Source organism: Sinocyclocheilus anshuiensis, unplaced genomic scaffold (genome assembly GCF_001515605.1).
Source record: "Sinocyclocheilus anshuiensis isolate Anshui unplaced genomic scaffold, SAMN03320099.WGS_v1.1 scaffold1003, whole genome shotgun sequence".
Classification (NCBI taxonomy): Eukaryota; Metazoa; Chordata; class Actinopteri; order Cypriniformes; family Cyprinidae; genus Sinocyclocheilus; species Sinocyclocheilus anshuiensis.
In genome coordinates, this window is record NW_015542495.1 from 2535834 (window position 1) to 2558979 (window position 23146).

At 37.6% G+C, this 23146-nt stretch overlaps 1 protein-coding gene across 1 annotated transcript in view; it reads left to right on the forward strand.

Moving 5' to 3' along the window:
* Positions 1-23146, forward strand: part of LOC107694150 (thyrotropin-releasing hormone-degrading ectoenzyme) — a 114589-nt gene that overhangs the window by 85614 nt on the left and 5829 nt on the right. Inside the window, exons 9-15 of the mRNA XM_016493755.1 lie at positions 4707-4795; positions 6693-6826; positions 6977-7032; positions 14219-14366; positions 15831-15928; positions 16138-16245; positions 22188-22355. Of these exons, the coding sequence (XP_016349241.1) occupies positions 4707-4795; positions 6693-6826; positions 6977-7032; positions 14219-14366; positions 15831-15928; positions 16138-16245; positions 22188-22355 (801 nt within the window). The remainder of the gene's footprint in view (positions 1-4706; positions 4796-6692; positions 6827-6976; positions 7033-14218; positions 14367-15830; positions 15929-16137; positions 16246-22187; positions 22356-23146) is intronic.

Below are 23146 nucleotides of genomic sequence, written 5' to 3' on the forward strand. Positions count from 1 at the left end.
ACCAGCTTAAACCAGCATCCCAGCGTCAAAACATACCTAACCAGCATATGCTGTTTTTTTCAACAGGGACACCTTAGCAAACACATAACAGCACCCTGTCAACCGTCACAGCAGACTAGCATCGTAGCAGTGAACTTTACACAGGCACGCACCACATTTTCTTCATAAAATGTCAAACTTTAGTAATCTAATATGAGAAGAGCAGCCTGGATTAGTTGGTGACATCAGTCTCGGCTGTGGGGAATGGATTGGATCATTAGGGATTTGTGTCAGTTGGAAAACTGACAGCAATGGACGAAATCCTTTCAGGCTGCTGGTGACTCACCTCAAATCATTCATAAGATGATTTGTATTATTTAATGTGTCTTAATTATGCCTGAATAAGCCGAAATGAGGATTCTGTGTAAAGTGACTGAAACTAGATAATAAAACAATGATAGCAACTTTTAATTTCAGCAGAAACAGCTGTAAACAGCAGACTGAAAGTTTACAGTATATCACAGAGGAAACTATAGCACAGTCAGGAAGATATTATGCGTAAGATGAAGCAATATGATCCTGCTGGGAAACAGTATTTAAATGCGTATGTTTGTAAGGCACTATAGAGAGAGATTCTGTGCTAGACGAGCGCTGATAACAATACTTATGAATTCCAGTGATAATAGAAGCATCTGTGTGTGTTCAGATGAAACCACACACTGATACATTTACATGAAACTCTGTTCATCAGTGGGATTGAACAAGAGAAGATAGCAAAAGAAAATTAAAGTTCTCCACAGGCTGGTAATTTGGTGGCTCATGTTTATGTTCATTTATGGAAGCGTCTGTTATCATCATTGTTATTTACATCCCTCAGGAACTGGAACTTTGTGTTATGGCCCAGAGCTTTAGCTAAAACACGAATCAAAATTTCAGTCTCTGCAGCAGACGGGTACAGTCATCTCATTATGTTTATGGAAAGAAGCAATGTTTGTTAGCTGAGGGTCAGTTGCTCTTAATGGACAAGAATATATGACTAAAAGCAAAAAATAAATATATATATATATATATTTGCAATTCCTAAGCCCTCAACATTTTATCACTACTGAAAAAGAGTAACAGCTGTGATGTGTCTACATTTAAAATTCACTGTGATTAACCAGCATCCTCTCTCTGTTTTCTTCATTGGTTGTGAGGTCTCAGTCTCACTGTCTCTCAGTGCGGGTGTGATAATATCTCAGACTCTCTTTAGGGACGGCTGGCTTTTGCAGTCTATAATGAGTCACTGGGGGCTTTTGCGGCTCAACATGTGCGATAGATCCTCACAACACTTTTATCCAACACCAGCTGCACAGAAGAGAGGAAAAAACACAAGTGTCTTCATTTGAAACCTTCCATGGATTCACATATGCTGGAGTTTGTGTTGAACTTGAGCTATTGTATTTATTTCCAGTATGTTGTGTAGACTTGCTTTAGACTTTGTCAATCATCCAGCAATGGTTTGAAACCACTGAGAACTTTAGCTAAAACACGAATCAAAATTTCAGTCTCTGCAGCAGACGGGTACAGTCATCTCATTATGTTTATGGAAAGAAGCAATGTTTGTTAGCTGAGGGTCAGTTGCTCTTAATGGACAAGAATATATGACTAAAAGCAAAAAATAAATATATATATATATATATTTGCAATTCCTAAGCCCTCAACATTTTATCACTACTGAAAAAGAGTAACAGCTGTGATGTGTCTACATTTAAAATTCACTGTGATTAACCAGCATCCTCTCTCTGTTTTCTTCATTGGTTGTGAGGTCTCAGTCTCACTGTCTCTCAGTGCGGGTGTGATAATATCTCAGACTCTCTTTAGGGACGGCTGGCTTTTGCAGTCTATAATGAGTCACTGGGGGCTTTTGCGGCTCAACATGTGCGATAGATCCTCACAACACTTTTATCCAACACCAGCTGCACAGAAGAGAGGAAAAAACACAAGTGTTTTCATTTGAAACCTTCCATGGTTTCACACATGCTGGAGTTTGTGTTGAGCTTGAGCTTCTGTGTTACATTTTTCATTGTCTAGACTTGCTTTAGACTTTCAGTCAATCATCCAGCAATGGTTTGAAACCACTGAGACCATGAACTGGACAAAAGAAGATGAAGATGTTCTGCTGGATGAGTTAGAGAAGAAAGACTGGGGTTTGTTGGATATTGAGGAAATCTATTGACCCTGCAGAGAGCAACATGCAGCTAAACAAAGAGGTGGTGGTGGATTTCTGCAACGCCAGGGATTCATTCAGTTGTAAAGCGTGGAGGTGGTGAAGTCTTAATAATTATTTGGGAATTTACTTGAACTGACACATTTACACCTCATATTATTAAAGTGATCCAATCACAAGTGATCAGACTTGAATATAGGTATAAAAATGGGATCTAATTTCATCACATTGCATTTGTAGCAAAAGTGCTAACATGTCTTGAAGCAATCTGAAATCTGTTTTTTCCTTGTTGTTTTTCAATGTACTAAAGAAAATTGGCCATTCATTACTTTAAACATTGCTGCTGTCTGTTTATCCCTGCTATGAAAGACGGTCTAGATCTACAGATTTTTCTACTTTATTCATGTTCCCAGTGACGTTCAAACTGATGCATGTTCACAGTTAGTTTCATTGCATTTCAGATGTGTGTTTTGCACTGTTAACTGTCAAGACACATTCCAGTGATGTCACTTGAATACATTACCGCACTGCATACTGTTTCCAACTCTAAACCGTTTAAGCATACTGTGAGTGTATATATGCTACTGTATATCTGTTTTGTGTGCTCTGTATTATTGCAGTCATACCAAATTTCTCCTCAAGGATCACTGAAGCATCTAACTTGAGCAAGAACATTTTCTTCACTGTAACACTAGTATGTGACATTTTTATTGCCAGAATCTTAATGATATTCTTTCATTGTGGGTATCTGATCATCACCATGTGACCCTGAACCTCCAGTCACAAGTTAGTTTGACACAGTTACACACCAGCCTCAAGCAGACCTACACATACCTGCAAAATAGGACTCTATAAGGCTCAGATCCACCTGTAAAATAATTCACAGGAGTAAATGCATGTCCTCATTACAGTCAAGCAGCCTGCAATATGAAAATTAATTTGTGCCTTCAAGTGCTAAGTTGTTTATATTCTCTACAACATCACCTCAGCATAAAACCTCTCTGTTGAAAAAAACAGCATATGCTGGTTAGGTATGTTTTGACAGGGCTCTGGGTATTTTTTAGCATGTTGCCTTAAGATAAAACATTGCTTATCACAATGTCTTGTTCTAGCTAATGAACAAAGCTTTCTTTAGCAGTTAGCAGTATGCTAAGTAAGCAAGGTTGCTAACCGAAGGCATTTAGTGGTAAGCCAAGAGAGTAGCTAAACTGTTAACTTGCTAACCAAAGGCAAACTGAAAACAAAGAAAGATGTATTGTTTTAAACATTTTAGCTTTAATATGATGTGATATGTCATTTAAAAGACATTCATTAACACATTTTCATGATTAAGAATGAAAACACCATTATGTGTTATTCTATCATTTCTTATCAGGCACTGAAGAGAGTAAAATGGGGCTAATGCCACACCTTAAGGGAAATGTGCTTTTCACTGCTGCCATATTGTTTGATTGCAGCTTTTTATTTAATGATACATTTCATGGGAAAAGAAATCATAAAGTAGTTTGGTTTGTTTGGGACAAAAGGCCTCCAGTATTACTGATACAAATACTTTAACTAAAGTAATATGTTTTGCATAATGTAAAAGTTAATACTTGTTTATTACAATCACTTCAACAAATATGGTTCCATATTATGTTTATTTTGATACATACAATACTTCAGTTTACTTTTATACAATAAGTACATTGTTATGTGTTTATATACGTACATATTCTTACCCTGGTGCGCCTTTATCCCTGTTGTTCTCTACCTATAAAAACTTTTCTCAGTCAATGAAATAGCTTTGTTGAGGAAGGGGGGAAATTGTTAAAGTAAAGTTACGATATGTTGTTTGGAGCTTGTTCAAATGATTCTGTCTTGCATTAGATCTGTTGATGTTACAGTATTTATTGCTGTTGGTCAGCTCTGCTGTGCTCTTGTCGTCTGGGGTAATTTATGCTTGCAGACAGCAGACCACGTCCACCGGTGTGTCAGCCATTCAGACAGCAGACCACGTCCACCGGTGTGTCAGCCATTCTGACAGCTGAAAGAGGGGCGGCCATCCATTGTGGCAGCTGTCAGACAGGCTTTTACTGGATGTGCACTCATACCTAGAGATGTTCATACACACACTAACACATGAAAGCACACACTCACAGATGAATCGACATCAAAATGAGGTGGCGACACAGAACATGACAGCGATTGGGTGACGAGTGATACACAGCTGTGTGTGTGTGTGAAAGAGAGATAGCACTCTGGGAAAGAATGAAAGCTGATTTCTTTCAGCTTTGACACTGCTGGGCTTTCTTTCAGCTTCACAATCATCTGATATTTCTGACTTTGTCACTTTGCCTGCTGGTGCCGAGACAGAGAGGAAATCGCACAAATATATCCCACAATCCCATTAAGTCGTGGGAGTCCATATGTGTGAGATTATGCACGTCATACAGTATGTATCTGCGGCAGTGACATTTAAACCCTGAGATCAAATAGAAGCGTTTCAGCTGTTATTTCTCTCTTTGTCTCATTTCAGCTTCCAGTGGCAAATACCGCTGACGCTCGCAGTGGGAAACTCCAGTCACATATCAACAGAGACCATCATCTGGGTCTCCAATAAAACAGGTACCAATTATGCTAAATGTGTTTTCATTGTAACCACCAGATAAAAAGTAATAACACAATGAATAAACATAAGTGTACACATCTTAATCCTTTTTGTTTTCCAAAATGTTTAAAAATATATTTTTCAAGGTAAAAAGTAGTTTTTTACAAATGTCATGAATTATTTATGTATCACGCCATGTAAGTCGCACTGCATGATAAATTGTCAGTCACGACCTAATTTTGCCTTGTCATAAGAGGGTAAAAAGATCACAATATTGAAGTGAATTAATGATGCTGACAAACAATAATGAGAATCCCCATGATATAATTTCCTGATTTTGACTTATGGCTTTGATTTGCCTGACAAAAACAAAAAACAACAACAACAATAATACTACTACTAATAATAATCATCATCATCATCATCATATAATGATAATATTAATAATAATTATAATTATATATTATTTATCATTATTTTTAATAATAATACGTTTTATTATTGTTATTAATATTACTATTATTATTATTATTATTATTATTATTATTATTATTATTATTAGTAGTAGTAGTAGTAGTAGTAGTAGTATTAAACAAGATAAATGATTAGAGAGAGAGAGAAAAAAAAATATTATGCCAAACTACATTGTTTTAATAAGGCTTTTCTTCCATTATATTGTCAGTATTCCCAGGCATTTTTAACATCCCTAAAAAAAAATTAAAATTTTAATTAGTAAGAATAAATGGAAATTAATTAAGTCATTGTATGTATGAATTGAATTCTCTTAAGTAAATTTTTAGATCTGAACAGGTAATTGAGTGTCAGAGTGTTGACTTATGAAGTCCACAACTGCTGTCATATCAACCAGCTGCACATAAAAATACAGATGAAAGTACAAATTAAATTGGATTTCCTCATTAAATTGAATTAAATCAGCTCTTGAGAGTGCTTTAATGTTAATGTCCTTTTACAACACATTCAACATACTATTCATCTCTGAGTCACACATTCATGCAGCAGCTCCACGTCCACCATCATTAAATTCAATTCTGTTCCATTCCTTTCCTCTCCATTGGGAGAACGAGGTGGATTTTCTTCGGATGGAGCCACAGCGAGTCAAATTTCAAGAGCCGGAATTGAATTTGGTCTGCAAGTGATCCGTGTGACTCAGAGCTCAGAGTTCCTCTGATTGTGAGACCATTTAACAGCCTCCATTTTCAGCTCACCTTCCTTTATAAACAGCCCTCATCAGGGCTACAATGCAGATCCACAGCAGCTTTGACAGAGAAACAGAGACTGTAACATAGAGACCCTATTTATATGCATTAACTCACCGCCTGACTCTTGCAATCTGCCCGTTGACGCTTGGATGCTCCCTGGATCACGATACACTTCAAATGCATCGAGTCCACGAGCGCTCGAAAGCACTTAACCAATGCATTTGTTATCCATGAAAAAGCACAAGGTCTGGCTGGAATATTACAAGATGAGAACGTGGCAAACACATTAGATTACAGATGTTGTGCATTACGAAATGCTGAATGCATTGTCTCTTCATGTATATTTTCATGCAGGACTGCTTTTATGAGTTAATTCCAAAGATGATAAATGCGCTGAAATTTTTAAACATTGATATGAATAAAAAGCTTTGTGAGTGCACTGTCAGGCAGAATATATCAGTCCATATGAACTACAGTGGGCAGCTTGTTTAATTTTCTGTAATATTTCATTAGAAATATATTTTGATTCTTTAATTTCTGTTATCTAATGATATTCACATCTGTCTGTGAGTGTCTAGATGTCATTTGGCGCTGTGTGTTTCTGCTCATATGCGTGAGAGTCGAGCTACAGTGAGCTGTCAGAAGTGTCATTAAACGTTTGTTTCATGCTCTTTTTTCACTCGTGTATTTATAGAGACGCACAGAGTGGGTCACATGGGCAGCGAGACGTGGTTGCTGGGCAACATCAATCAAACAGGCTACTTCAGAGTGAACTACGACCTTCACAACTGGGGACTTCTCATTCAACAGCTGATGACCAACCCAACGGTAAACTTTCTTCCACCTCTGTCAGTCCATCATCTTTTGAGTTTCTTTTCGTTCACGATCCTTCCGTTTCCTCATTCTCCTCATCGCTCCTGTCTCTCCTGCATGGTTCCTGTTGCATTATAAATGTCTCTGCTTGTTCTCCGCCGGCAGATCATCTCTGTGGGCAACAGGGCCGGACTGATTGATGACGTCTTCAACCTGGCGAGGTGGGTTCTGTTTGTTACACACAGAGTCATTCAGAGCCTGAAACCTGCACTACAGATCCATTTAACGTCCTTCACACCCACAGAGAACCGCTGGACTATTCAGTCTCATTCAGCTTTATTTGTGTGCTGCTTTTTATTGTCACAGTAACTGTCACATTATTTCAGGGGCTCGTTCACCTATCAGTACACCTACCAGAGTATAAAAGCCTGTTGAGACCAAGTCTGGATTTTCAGCACAAAAATCATATTCAAAATGAAAAAAATAATCTGATTTCAAAATGAAACATTTAATCTCTAAGAACTTCACTACGGTCAAAATTAAGTAATTAAATCCACATTTAATTGCACAAATTAATTGTTATCCCATAATAATTATTGTTATTAACATCTCATTATATCTTTTGTTTGCATTTAAATAATTTTCTTTTTAAAATAAAAAGGAGTATTAAAATAGCATCACCAGACAATGTTCATATATTTGATCCGCTAATGCCAGATGAATTACATTTAACATGATCATGTCATATTCACCAGCTGTAGGAATGCATCAGCAGTATGCAAAAATTATATGATATTCATCTTTGCATGGTGCATTAAGTTTTGCGTAATTACACCAGCAGTTGAATCTAAGTACTCAAGCAGAAACGATTAGCCATTTGGCATCAATAACAATAAATGATTCATTCTTTTTTTTATTATTTTTTTTATCATAAAGACAGATATTTAGCACCAGGTGTTTGGAAAGACCTAAATCTCAAAGCCAACACAGATTTTCTTTTGGTCAGCCTGAAAGCCTCTTGAAAAAGCCGTCCATCACAATAGTAAAGAAAAGCCTGATTCAGTCAACTTCAGTAAGACGTTCATTACTGACAGATGCAGTTCTTGTACTGTAATTCTCTTTTCTCCTTTAGCCTGAAGGCGTTACTGAAGAAAACCCTTTAGCTCATCAAGATGAGAACTGCACTGAGACTATTGAGCCGTTACTGCAATAGTGGATAATAAGAAAGCGAGAGAAAACCTCTGTGTTCCCGCCTTTCCACTGCTGCCTCATTGTGTCGATCCTTCAGAGCTTCATCAGTAGCTGGAAACTCATGAACGTCTATTAATGTAAGAGGAGAAAGAGACAGAACGATAAAGGTAGAGACAGTTTATATAGTGCCACAGGCTGCCAAGCTGCCATTAGTCCCTTCAGGAACCACCGCTCTCCCTAAGGCCCTCTCTATTTAATTCAAAAACTCTAACTCATTCTGCTTAATGAAGGAAATTTCAATCGCTGGCAGCTAGAATCAGTCGGCAGCCAAAACAGTGTTTGAGTATCACTGATGGACTTTCTTAAACATTGAATGTTGTGTATTTACCGTAGATGTGGTTTGTAAAGATTGTGAAATTCATTAGTTTTACAGGACAGTCATTTTTATTCTTCCTCCAAACTAACTGAGGAAGCTGCCAGATGCTCTGCTAGCATTAGCACCGTTCTTCATCAAACTGCAGCGACAGGCTCATCTGCCGGTGCTGTGCGGCTCTCGTCATGGAGAATTGTATTTTTGGCCACAGATGTTTCCTAAGAATGAAGATTCAGTCAACTGACGACAAACCTGCAGGGAAACTTGTGTTTATTGCTGTCACGTTGGGCCGAGAATGGAAACCTGTTCCCCTGCGTTGTGGTACGTCATGGTAATTTAGTCTGCTTCATCAAACTGAAGCGACAGGCTCATCTGCCAGCGCTGTGCGGCTCATGTTGAGCTAGACAGGGGTTTATCAGGCACGTGGAGAATTGTGTTTTTGGCCACAGATGTTTCCTAAGAATGAAGATTCAGTCAACTGACGACAAACCTGCAGGGAAACTTGTGTTTATTGCCGTCACGTTGGGCCGAGAATGGAAACCTGTTCCCCTGCGTTGTGGTACGTCATGGTAATTTAGTCTGTTTATTCGGTTCGGCCTCGTTTACTGAAGAGCTGGATAATTAAAACTTAACAGGACTAAAGGCAAATCCTTTTGTTCCTGAGTTTTGATTTCAGTCAGGTTTGTACATATTGTTTCTCTCTGCTGTTGTTTACAGCTAATCCTAATAAATAAGAGCGGATGTTAACAGGATGTCTTGTTCAACCTCAAGGCTCAGATCTGTGGAGGTGGTTATTGGCGCTTACGTACTTGAGAAGCGAAAATGCCAACCTGCATATTAAAAACAGCATCATCATTAATCACAATGTGTAAAATGTCTAATTTCTCTGTAAATTACTGGGATGATGAAGAGTGTTCATATGACTGAGGAAACTGAATGGGCTCTGCTGTCTTCAGTAATGTTACCTAATTAAATGCCCCTGGTGCTCATGGGAGTCACTCACAGATCAATATTGCCTCACAAAGCTCAGTCAGCCTTTATTATGATTATGAATTACTGGATCAATTGAGGAGAAGAAAGCTGGTGTTAGTGAAGCCTAGTTTAAGAATAAAGATCATATTTCAAGTGCATTATTATAATAACCTTTTACATCTTTCATTAAAATACTGGAATTCTCACTATTAACTAGCATGCATATTACAAGCATATTGGCTGTTTATTAGTACTTATAAAGCACATATTAATGCCTTATTTGCATTAACATATTTTAGATCCCTTAATTCGACCCCAAACTTAACACCTACCTTAGTAACTATTAATAAGCAGTAAATATATTTATTAATATCTATTAATAAGCAATAAATATATTTATAAATATATTTATATTTTAGCACATTTGTAGATATGCATTGTGTCTACTGTACTTGAATCTACTTAATGTTGATTTTATTAAAACACATTGTGTCAAGATTTTCATTACTATATATTGCAGTATACTATAGTAACAAGATAAAAAAGGTTGACTTTTTATTTTATTTTACATGTGATTCACAGTCGCATCAAAACACAATCCATTTTTTATTTATTTTTGCAGCAAATTTATAGTGTTAACAGCAGTTTATGTTTGTAGTTTAAGTACTTAAGTTCTACTAAAATAAATTAAAGCAATTAACAGTTGCTATTAACAGCTCGCTGTCATTACTGTGATCACCAGCTACTTGTCTTGACACAGTGTGCTCTGAACTTCCATAGAAACGCTGGTCTGTTTCTAACCCCATATTAGCATCATCAGCAGATTGTTGCCATAGAGGCACAAGGTTTGTTTGTGGCGCTTGTAAAACATCCCAACTCCTGTCGACAATTCTGTCATTTCTCACACAACAGCGAGAACGAGTGCATATTTTCAACTTTTTAATATTCTTTTTCCTTTGACACAATATTTTTTATGCACATAGTGAGATCTCATTTGACTCAGAGTGATGGAGCTTCTTAATAGGCCTGTTTGAAATGCTCTGCTAAAGCCTCGACTAAATGAGCTACAATTACAGGCCAATTTAGAAAGTCAATGATTTATTTAGGAGACTGTTATGTTACTCTTTATATACTCATGAATTAAAAATCCATTTGAATTTTAGAGTCCAATGGTCGCCACACACTCCTTTTTATTTTACCTTGCTGTTCTTCAGCAGTGCTATTATCAATAATAAATGGCCTTCATGCAATGCAACACATGTTTCTCTGAGCTTGTGTGTGTGTACTAGCACGTTCCTGAAGCGCAAAAGTGATCAACTCATTAATTACTGTGCTCACTAACAGCAGGGAAACTTCAACGCCTCATGACAGTTTTATGGTAATGTTGCGTTTATATTTAATGAACATTTTCCCTCTGACCTTCGATAAGAAAGCTGAATAATTCAAAAATACAAGGAAGAAAGGACAGTTTTATAAAAGGGAGGAACTGACTGGCCTCCAGTCTATCTATCTATCTATCTATCTATCTATCTATCTATCTATCTATATATCTATCTATCTATCTATCTATCTATCTATCTATCTATCTATCTAAAGGTCAATGTGACAAAATGAGATGTGATTTGTGTCGTCTACCAGCTATCATTCACTTCACCTTTAATGTGTTGTGACAGGTGAAGTCAATGCAGTGATTTATATGCTACTGCGTCTTTAAACGCTAAAGAGAAAAACAATATAATTAATGCACATGTGATGTGATTAAGCTCTTGGCTCAGTGTGAAAACTGTACCCTTCATGTGTGCACATCAGTCAAGAGATATACATTGAATATTTCCATGTAATCAGTGTGAAAGAATGACAGTGTTTCAAGTACCTTGGCATCATTAGAGGCTGATTAATTGTTTATTTTAATACAATTATTGCTCATTAGACCATAGTCTAATGCTTTATTCTGTTTGACTGACACAATGGTTTTGATTTATTTTCTATAACCACACAGCTGTTGCTGTTGACCCGGTTTCTAAACAAGATGCATAATCAATGCCGTACATAAGTGGTTTACACATGCTTTTGACAAAAAATCTGAAAATATTTGGAGATATGCACACGTACATGTGGTAATCGCAGTAAACGTACAATTATTGACTGAAGACTGTTGAATTATTGAAAATTAATACATGCCTGAGGTGTAAAAGTCACTGCTTTGGGTTTGCATTAACTGCAAATAATGCAACAGTCTGGAGTCAATTACTCCTAACATCTATAAAGCTGTAAGACTGACATAAATGCTAGTGTCAGTCAAATAAAGCATTTCTGAGCTCTCATTTTCTGAATATTTTGAAATACAACTGAGCAATACTTTTCCATTACCATGTATAATAGGAAAATTTGACTTCATATTAAAACTTTAAGGACCATTAATCCCTGAACTTCATGCACATATTAAAGGAAATTAGAAAACTCTCCATCCTTTTCTAATGTAATAACAGGCTGTTTAAAGGAAGAACATTGCTCTAGATGCAAACCTCTTTGAACGCCTTGATATAAAACTCTTCTTAGTCACATGGTATATATTCACCTTTTTGATGCTATAAACACATTTGCTAATTTTTTCGTGGAGATGTGGAAATCGTTTTTAGTTCTTCACATCCTCAGTTGTCTCCTGCTAATGTGAATGCAAATCAGTTTCTCTGAAAACCTCCTTGGGTAACAGTGGGTGTCTGTGAGTAACTGTGATTAATGTCCCAATTAAATGTGTGTTGGGTGAATCTGTCCTCCAGAATTGAATGAGTCCGTTTTCAAGTCTGATCACTTCCTTTTTCGCCTGACCTCAGATTCGGAGCACTTATGTGCCCTGCATGAAATTGAGAAACTGAAATAGACAACCAAGGCTCATCATACATACATTTCACTGCGGTTTTCAGCTGAAATTACCACTAATGGCACTAACAACTTTTGGTCACACTTTATTTTAAGGTCCAATTCTCGCTATTAACAAACCATTAATTATAACTTTTGTCTCAATAAACTCCTAATTTGCTGCTTATTAATAGTTAGTAAGGTAGTTGTTAAGTTTAGGTATTGGGTCGGATTAGGGATGTAGAATATGCTCATGCAGAATATGTGCTTTATAAGTACTAATAAACAGCCAATATGTTAATAATAGGCATGCTAATAAGCAACTAGTTAATAGTGATACTGGTCCCTATACTAAAGTGTTACCCAACTTTGATTGCTTTTCACAACAATTTAACTGGAAATTTCACTTTGAAAGTGTCACAAAAGGCGCAAGAAGCAACATAATATTATTTTGCCTAAAGATCACGTCAGTAATGTTTTTGCAAAGAGCCTGGCTTGGAACGCAAATGCGGCAAACAAATTAGCACTGCTCATGTGAAGTGCACGTAGACACAACTGACAAGCTAACAGCAAAACACTCTAATAAACATAAAATAACACAGCACACACAAATTATATACTTGAAAACAATGGTAGCGACAGTGCTGGCCTTGCTATGGTGTTCTAAGAGGTTGCATAATGTAGTAGTGACACTGTGCTTGCTAGAAAACGTTCTTTAAATTCAAAGACTTGTGGAAAGTCTCGTCTTTCTTGTTTTTGGTCTAAGGATATTGGCCACCTCTGTGTTGTTCTGCTCTCATGGGAGGATTGTAGGTGTTTCTAAAAAGGCCGAGGGGAAAAAGGAAAAGACATTTGAAGCTTTTAGAAGAGATCTTATGTTTTATGGATTTATGCAAATTGAACACGACTGTAGCCGTACAGGAGAAGCTGTTTTTTTGTTTCTTACAGCACATTATGACTCCCCACGCAAAGCACAATGCCTGGCAGTTATTCTAAATGAATAATGATGAACAAAATTAACTGTTTGTAATCAAATGTTAACGATGTGTCTTCCAAAGGGGAAATATGTATAAAAATGAGCTGCTAGTGTCTGATCCTCATGCTTTCTTTCTTTTCTCTAGAGCGGGGTATTTGCCCCAAAACGTCCCCCTGCAGATGATCTCATATTTGTCTCAGGAGACTAATATGTTAATAATAGGCATGCTAATAAGCAACTAGTTAATAGTGATACTGGTCCCTATACTAAAGTGTTACCCAACTTTGATTGCTTTTCACAACAATTTAACTGGAAATTTCACTTTGAAAGTGTCACAAAAGGCGCAAGAAGCAACATAATATTATTTTGCCTAAAGATCACGTCAGTAATGTTTTTGCAAAGAGCCTGGCTTGGAACGCAAATGCGGCAAACAAATTAGCACTGCTCATGTGAAGTGCACGTAGACACAACTGACAAGCTAACAGCAAAACACTCTAATAAACATAAAATAACACAGCACACACAAATTATATACTTGAAAACAATGGTAGCGACAGTGCTGGCCTTGCTATGGTGTTCTAAGAGGTTGCATAATGTAGTAGTGACACTGTGCTTGCTAGAAAACGTTCTTTAAATTCAAAGACTTGTGGAAAGTCTCGTCTTTCTTGTTTTTGGTCTAAGGATATTGGCCACCTCTGTGTTGTTCTGCTCTCATGGGAGGATTGTAGGTGTTTCTAAAAAGGCCGAGGGGAAAAAGGAAAAGACATTTGAAGCTTTTAGAAGAGATCTTATGTTTTATGGATTTATGCAAATTGAACACGACTGTAGCCGTACAGGAGAAGCTGTTTTTTTGTTTCTTACAGCACATTATGACTCCCCACGCAAAGCACAATGCCTGGCAGTTATTCTAAATGAATAATGATGAACAAAATTAACTGTTTGTAATCAAATGTTAACGATGTGTCTTCCAAAGGGGAAATATGTATAAAAATGAGCTGCTAGTGTCTGATCCTCATGCTTTCTTTCTTTTCTCTAGAGCGGGGTATTTGCCCCAAAACGTCACCCTGCAGATGATCTCATATTTGTCTCAGGAGACTGAGTTTCTGCCATGGCACGCTGCTAGTCGAGCTCTTTACCAGCTGGACAAACTCCTGGACCGCACTGAAGACCACAGCCTGTTCAGCGTGAGTCTGATCTCACATCAGTTTGCTGTTTGTTGTATTTTAACCTTGACTAGAGCAATAAGAAAGACACGGCTGATATCTAGCAGCACGTCTCAGATGACTCGACTCACCGCCAGACAGATCGAACTCAAAAATTCCTCTGATCATCATCCAAAACAGCAGTCCAAAATGTTTCCAGACACAATGCCTGTTTGCTGCAGCATTTTATAAACTCATGCGTACTAAAACAGTGTCAAATCTCCACCATTGCTTGTGTTTAATTGGCAATGTTCAGAATAGCATACTACCATTCTACTCATACTGTTTCTACAGTATACACTAAGTATGTTATTGGAAGTTATTGGAAAAGAAAGAACTATGAGCATTTTGTGTGCAGTGTGTACTGCACAGTATGCAGTGTGCTAGTATTCCATTCTGAACGCAGCCTAACGTGACAGTGTCTATTTCCCTGTCTTACCTGTCCACCTGCTTTCATATTAATTTATCACTTCGTTATTCAAAATATCACTCAAACGCCTACCCACAATCCCTCGGTGCGCATGAGTCATTTCTGCCCCTCCTCTGTAATAGACGACGCTTTAGTGTCAGCAGTGAGAGTGTGATGAATTTAATAGCTTCTTCTCTCTATTTCTCTCCATCATTGTGTTTACTGTGAGACAAAGCAGATGTTTAGGATGTAATGCAAGACAGGCAACAGCTGGAACAGATTAGTCAGGACACTTCAGTCATGTGACCAGATGTTTCAACCTGCCAGACCAAACCCCTCTGTGTGTGTGCGTGTGCTGGCCAGTGCATTTTGGCCCGTTCACACACAAACACAACATCACTAATCGTCAAACTGAGATTAATTTGTTGGCAAAATAAGAATACGTCACTCAATTGCTGTAGTAACAGCTTGACAAGCTGTAGGCACCTGATCCGCCTCAGTATGGAAAACAATGTCCTCTACAAGCCTTTATGTGCTTTTATCCGTGTAAGTGTGTGTTAAGAATTGAATTGCGGCATAGCAGGGTCTAATTGTGATCATTCACTCGTCTCAGCAAGAGGGCATGAAGGAGAGCAGTCATGCTAAATTAGCCATGACATTACCTGCTGCGACATTTCCCTCAACCGTATAGGGAGGAGTCAAAACACACACACACACACACACACACACGCACACACTTGTACTGTATACAATACAATACAAAACAAAACAATAAAAAAAAAACTAATAATTTAAATCCTGGTCTCAACATGGCAACCGTACTGACTCTTTTCTGCCATTTGTTTTGCACTTTTGTTTGGTTTTGCTTGACTTTGCATTTCTTGTTATGTTTTGCTTCAATAATTTCTTTGCTTCCCTTCCCTTCCCTTCCCTTCCCTTCCCTTTCTGTTTTGTTTTGTTTTGTTTTGTTTTGTTTTGTTTTGGTTTGTTTTGTTTTATTTTGTTTTGTTTTGTTTTGTTTTGTTTTGTTTTGTTAGGACTATGTTCTAAGACAGGTGGAACCGAAGTATCACAAGTTGGGCTGGCCAGCCACTTCCACTGAGGGCTCCTTCGTGCAGGCGGCTTATCAGACCGAGTGAGTCTTGAATTTCATATTTCTTGAATTATATATTACAGTTATAAACTTATATGTAGTCTAAGTAAGGACACTGAATTGTAAAGTTTAAGCTAGACATTTTTCACCTCAGAGATGGGAATGACCTCAGTAGACAGTATTTAATTTTTCATTTTCCCCTTCCTCCATCTTTAACTTCCTGCTGATGCACTTCCTTCTTTCCTCCTCAGAGAGTTGCAGAGAGAGGTAATGATGCTGGCCTGCAGTTTTGGAAACAAACACTGTCACCGGCAGGCTGTTTCTCTCATTTCAGACTGGATTTCCAGCAACAAGAACAGGTGAGCAAATTAACAGAGTGACACCCACACACTGTACCGTAACAGCTTTGATTAAATCCCAGCATTTCTCCTCACTGGCTTGACACAAAAACAAACATATCACAAAGTGCCATAATGAGGTTTCAATTAATTGCTGGCAGTTGAGGCAGTATTTTTTATCGAATTGGTTAAACTTAATTCTAGTTTGTCATATATTAGTTTGTCTAAATCATGGATTAAATCAGACAGCTCTATGATTCACTAAATTGGCACAAAATACTGAGATAACACTTAACTGAATCAGATTGGACTGCTACTAACAGAATGTTTGTTTAGTGATGTGTAGTTAAAAATGCTCATTCAAACCTTTTTTTTTTTTTTTTTCAAATTACCATTTTAATATATAAGACGTTGCAAAAATAGTATATTAACCAACCCAGTCTCATAAAAATACGTACCTCTGGGCATGGATGGGCAGTATTTATGATACATGTATTTCAAATACGTATTTCAAATACAAAATAGTATTTTGTAATTTTCGGTTTATTGAAGTGCGCATGTGTGATACGTGACAGGAACGCATAGTTACTGCAGATTTAAGTGCATCTAGACCGAGCAAACGTCTTGCAGTAAAGAAAGAAGGAAATATATCACAAAAGCAGACTTTTTCATGATTCAGAAAATGATAAAAATGTGTTCTCATCTCGTGCAGCAGAAGTAGAAGTGGTTCAGACACAATGCTGCGTTTATAACTGCATGAGAGCATAATAGCCTATATGAGCTGTAAGTTTCCCGACATGTTGCAAGTTGACATGTTGCAAGCTTAATTTAACATCACAACTGACAAATGTATGGAATACTCGGAGTCAGGTATTGAAAATATATTTATTTTTTTTACGTCACTACAGGGAAATAACCTGATTTATTCATGAAGTCATGTAAACGCAGCTTACTTGAGTTGTCAGGTTACTGATGTGCATGTAAACAGGGAAAACTGGTTATTTTAATAAGCTGATATTTGTGAGTTATCAGCTTACTGGTGTATATGTAAACGTGCTCAATTAATCATTCACATAATCATAATCGTTTGTTGCAGCCCTATGCTACAGGAGAGAAAAATCACACTCAACTCTTTCTCCTAGTTAGCAAACAGAGGCTTCTGCTTAAAGGTGCTGTGGAATACCACACATAACTTGACAGACATCTCAAGATCCTGACAGATGTCACTGGAATATGTGTCATACCTGTCTCGCTGACTGTGTAGACAGCAGGAAAGAGTCAGGGGAGCGGCCCACGCCTTTTAGCCTAGCCCAAATCTGGCCTATCAGGAACGCTCTCTGCATGTGACTCATTGTGCGTGTTCATGATTGCCGACATGTGTTAGAAGGCCTTTGAGAGGAGGACATGTGGTTGAATGAAGCAAAATGGTGAGAGTTAGCTAAACAGCTAAGAGAAATTACTCACAGCACCACATAAGTCTTTTTTTCCCCTGAGTATTCTCTATAAAATCTTATGCTAGTTTCTGGGTTTTGGAAAATAGCATGTCATTAGTTAATGGCACCAGCTACCAAGTTTCAGAAACCACTGTAACCCTACATTAAGACTAGCTTCTACCTGGTTTGTTGCTGGTCCAAGACGGTTTAGACGATTGCCAGTTTGTTAACTAAAACTAAAAATATTTAAAATGCTTTTGGCAATTAACAATAAAGCTGAAATACATCAGATAAATATTAGATGAAAACTTAAAGAAACTTGAAAAACTAAAATGAGAAATATTGTATTGGCAACTAACTGAAATAAATAAGTTGCCTAAAAGTTGATTACCAAAGCGAAAACTGAAATAAAAATTAAAGCTAATAAAAAAAATATATAAGCACACATTGAAAATATAGAAATACAAGCTAATTCAAAATATTAATATATCATACCCTTATAAAACAATTACCATGGATTTACTTCAAATAAACTATAGTTAACCCATGGTAACCACAAATTAACCATGGTTTAGCTACATTAACCATAGTTTAATCATAGTGTTTATAGTAAAACTGTGGTTATACTAATGGTAATCAAAAGGCTGAAAAACATTGCCCCGGGTACGTTTCTGCCATGAGACCAGGTTGCAACTAACGCGTTGTTTGGCCTTTTTTTGTGATTCTGTGCATTACTGTATGAATACAGTCCTGCAGGAAACCTGCATCATCTTTTGCTCTTCAACCTAAGTAAAAGTACCTGAAAAAATCGAAATACAGCAGTGACAAAGCCAGAGTTGTCCCTTTTGATTTGGTCAAACACACATTATATTTTTATGATAATATCGAGACACAGCGCTGGATGGAGTGTGGACACTTTGAGGTCTGATCAGTATGTTCTGCTCATCAACCCTGCCAAGATTCATACAGTAGGAGCTTTATTCCAAGTGTCCATGGCAACACACATTTATTCATCTAATTTGTTTTCCCTGCTTCCCACAGCAATGTTCACATTCATGTATGCAGGATCACACTCAAACACACCATGCCACCGGCAGGGACTAATGACCATAATGGAGAATAAACAGGATCGTGGGTGTGTGTTTGTGTGTCTGAAGAAACGGCTTTATCCTGCAAGATGTTGTGTTTGCCCGCTTTTTAGGAAATTATTTTTTTTGTGCTTAAGCCAAATAGTTGGCTGCATGCCTACAAACACATGAAAGACTACACACACACACACACACACACACACTAAACTGCATATTGACAACCTCAAACACACTGGAAATTTGCTTGCTGGCTTCTTTAATATCATGCCCTGAAATCGACAGATAGACCTTAAATACACACACAGATGCTTTATTACACATAAAATGTGTTACATATTGACCTTGGCTTCATATAATGTGCATTTAATGACTTTTGAGGCCTCTAACATGACTCTAATAAACGTGGGCTGCTCAATTTCAAAGCTTTTTGGCCTAATATTCCTTTCAATAAAAATACACACTCAGTTGAATTGAACCAGTGTTTGACCTGCTCAGTCAAAGATTTTCCACTCTTTTGGCCTGAAACTACTCAATTGCTCTGACAGTGGCTCTGCATTTATTACCCCGTGGAGTCCAGTAAGAGGTTTCTGATCATGTCAGAACACACAGGAAGTCTCTGTACTGAACACAATCCCTCCTACTAGACATATCATCATGTGGACAGGTTAGTCTAATCCACTGCCAGAGTTAGAGCTCATGAAAGCACTCATATTCGAGATATTTTTTTTGCATTTAAGGCATTTAGCTGATACTTTTAACTGATTACAAATTATTTTGTTTCTTGTGTACGACTGTCAAAGTCAACAGATGGCAAGAAATTCTGAAATTCATCTGCTAGAAATTTCTGTCTTTGTTCTCCACTGATTTTATGGTATTATTAGTCTTATCCTTTTGATTCTTGTTATTGTGTATTGTGACATAACTGTTCTTAATCGTACCTCTTACCTGACTGCAGAAGTCTGTATCTTCCAGATGTGTCCTTCATGTCCTTTTCTTCAAAAATGACCTCCAGTCCTACTGGGACAATAAAAATAATCTGTTCAGTTTGATATTCAGGGATGAGCACATCATAAAAGAGGAATGTGTTTGACCTTTATGTCTTTTTATGGTTTAGGTGATGATAATGTCACAGGAATGACCCGGTAGCGTTTATGAGCTGCAAAGACAGGCTTCAGATCACTGTACAAAATGCTGACAAATCCTCCTCATGTCCTCCTCATTTATTAATTAAAAACAAGATACCACAGACTAAAAAAAGAAAACTGAAATTAAAGTCAGACACCTCTGTTAAGGCAAACTGCTTTTAAGTGCAGTTTTAGTCTGTTTGAAAAAAAGTCTCACACAATGTAAAATACTCAAAGAACTTTGTACATTGTTTCAAAACAAACATAGAATTTTTACAAAATCTCATAACAGCCGTCTATTATAAATGTGTTGCCTCCACACAGCCAAATATTAGGCCAAATCAAGCGTTTAAAATCAGGTTACAATATCAGAAGTAAAAACTAGATTTATGGCTCATGTCGTCTCCCGTCTTCTTTCTGAAAATACCTGAAAATCATATATTCCAGAATCGTGGCAGCTAACGGAATGACACAAATATTATTATTTAACTGTGTTTCTGAATTCACTTATCGTTCCTGTCAGTGGCAGTCATAAAGTCATTCAGTCTATACGCTCCAATTGGTTGTGACTTGATTTCATATCTTACTGGAGGTGCCGTTTTCTGTATTGCTACACTGAAAACTCCCAGAGGCTCCGACGGCTAATCCAGAATCAGCAGGTCTTTATTGCGCTTTGTTTGAGCAAATCAAAAGTTCAGTCACTGTATCGCCGCGGCTCCTCCAGAGGTTTAATGTTATTTCTTCTTCCTGTACGAATATTACATGCATCGCCTCACAGCCTGAGATGCTTTTCTCTCTGTGTAGCTCTACTGTAGACGGTTATTCTTTTCTGAGATTTATAACCAGATGATATCAAGGGTCCAGAGTTGGCTCTCAAGCCCCGTTCACACCAAGAAAGATAACTATAAAGATAACGATATTAGCGTCCACACCAGCGAACAATATCGTCTGTTTATTCTAAGCGCACATGCGTCTGCCGCTTTAAATTCTTGAGCTCGTTACAGTAGGATGGATTCTGATTGGCTGTCAGTGTTTTATCGTTCATCAGCTGCAAAAAAATCGTTTTGAAAGTGATCACAACGATATCGTTCCTCTGTATCGTTATCATTATAGTTGTGGTGTGAACTATGCTATTCTTCAATATTGAGAACGATTTTTAGAACTGTATCTTTATCGTTATCTTTATAGTTATCGTGCTTGGTGTGAACGGGCCTTTACTTATGACCGATATATTGCTAGACTATATATTGCACTGTGACTCACTTTGGGAGGCCTGCAGTAATGATTTGGGTCAAATTTTCACCACTTAAATGATGTGCTCACTAAAGATCATCGAATCAGATCAGCTGGTGTTATTATGGAGATTTTTCACTGTGACAGAAGACATGATTCGAAGTGATTGCAGACAGCAGAAGACCACTTGAACCAAAGTGGTCCGTTTTGAATCTAAGAGTGTCTTTTTATTTAAAATGATCTTTCGTGCATATACATTTTGAGTGAAAAGAACTGAAGAAACAGCAAAGGAAAAGGTAACACTTTAGGGAACACATATTCACTATTAACTAAGAGTTTTCCCTCAAAAGGCTCCTAATTTGCTGCTTATTGATGCTAAGTAAGTTAGTTGTTGTAGTAGTTATAGGGTTAAGAGATCTAAAACACAAGACACAAACGTTATGCAGAACAAGGCATTAATATGTGCTTTACAAGTACTAAAAAACAGCATGCCAGCAAATATGCATGCCAATAACTAACAATCAACTATTTAATAGTGAATAGAGTTCCCTAATCTAAAGTGTTACCAAAGTAAGATCAACTTCTCACAGAAGCATACAAATAAAAACATATAAATACACTCACGCTGTTTTTCACTGATTCTGCTGGAGGTGAAAGGTTGACTTGTGATTTGCTATCTTTGAACAACCCTGAGGACGTAACAGATTCCTGCTGTGAAACATTCTCTCTTCAGGAAAATGCATTTCTCAGAAATCAAAACAAGAATTATGTGGGAACACAGTGTAATCTAACGGCATGTGAATCTGATGAAACCCTCAGAAATCATTAAATGAACAGACTTGGTCACAGTGAGAAATGCTAATCACCTGCACTATTCAGTGTGCATATATGCAAATCAGTGTATCACCATTTTCACTATTTTCCCTGGACTCTAAAAGTCGATCTTTGTATTTATGGAAAAAAAAAATAGTAAATAGTTAAAAAGATTTTGGCTCCGTCAATACAGTTGTTAATGTTAAATACGAGTATTTAAATACTAACATTATCTGTGAATATTTACCTTGTGTCTTCACTCTGTCCCACAGGATTCCACCCAACGTGCGGGACATTGTGTACTGCACAGGTGTTTCTCTGATGGATGAGGATGTGTGGGAGTTTATCTGGATGAAGTTTCACTCTTCTACAGCCATCTCTGAGAAGAAGGTTCTTCTGGAGGCCTTGACCTGCAGTGACAATATCTTCCTGCTCAACAGGTCAGTCGATATTCTTATACCTCATTAACAATGACATGATAAAGCAAAGAGATTCAAATAACAAGCCACTGTAGCATGACATGTTTATCAATCAGTCTTAGCTGAAAGTTTTAGCTTCTTTTTAGCTTGGAATGTCAGTACCATCCACCAGCCTCTTCATTCACTTTTTCAAGATTTTGGTGGGCTTTCTGCCATTTTATTGATAGCAAGAAGTGTCTGATTATAACTTACTAGTTAGTTTGCAGTCTACTGTACCTCATGAATCACATTCAATCCTCTCTTCCACATCATGTCACTCACACCAGCAGAGCTGCACTCACTCCACTGATGGGGCAGTAAAGACAATGGCTGCCGTAGGAGCTTTTCCCACAAGTCTCCACGGTGTCTTAAATCCTCTCCCAACTCAATAGTAGGATGAGGACGGTGACGGATTACACCCCGTCCAGAGTAGACGAGGATCTCAGAGCCCACACATATTCTGAAGCAGATTCACTGCGGGTTCGACATCTCCATTTATTCTGTTGCATTTGGTCATTGTTTTATGGATGCACTGAGAGAAAAAAACATTCCCATATAAAGAGACCCAGCATGACCCCTCTCTGCAGTGAGTGCTCAGCACTCAACAGGCTGATTCCTGTGGGACGGATTCAGTGTGAGGCTGTTGAGAGGGATGTGGTTTGCCTCACTAGAGGAAGAAGATAAATAGCACCACACTTAGTAAGCACACATCTCAGTGCTCTAGATCCATGCATTTTCATCTTCATGTTTAGATACTATTCATCATATTACAG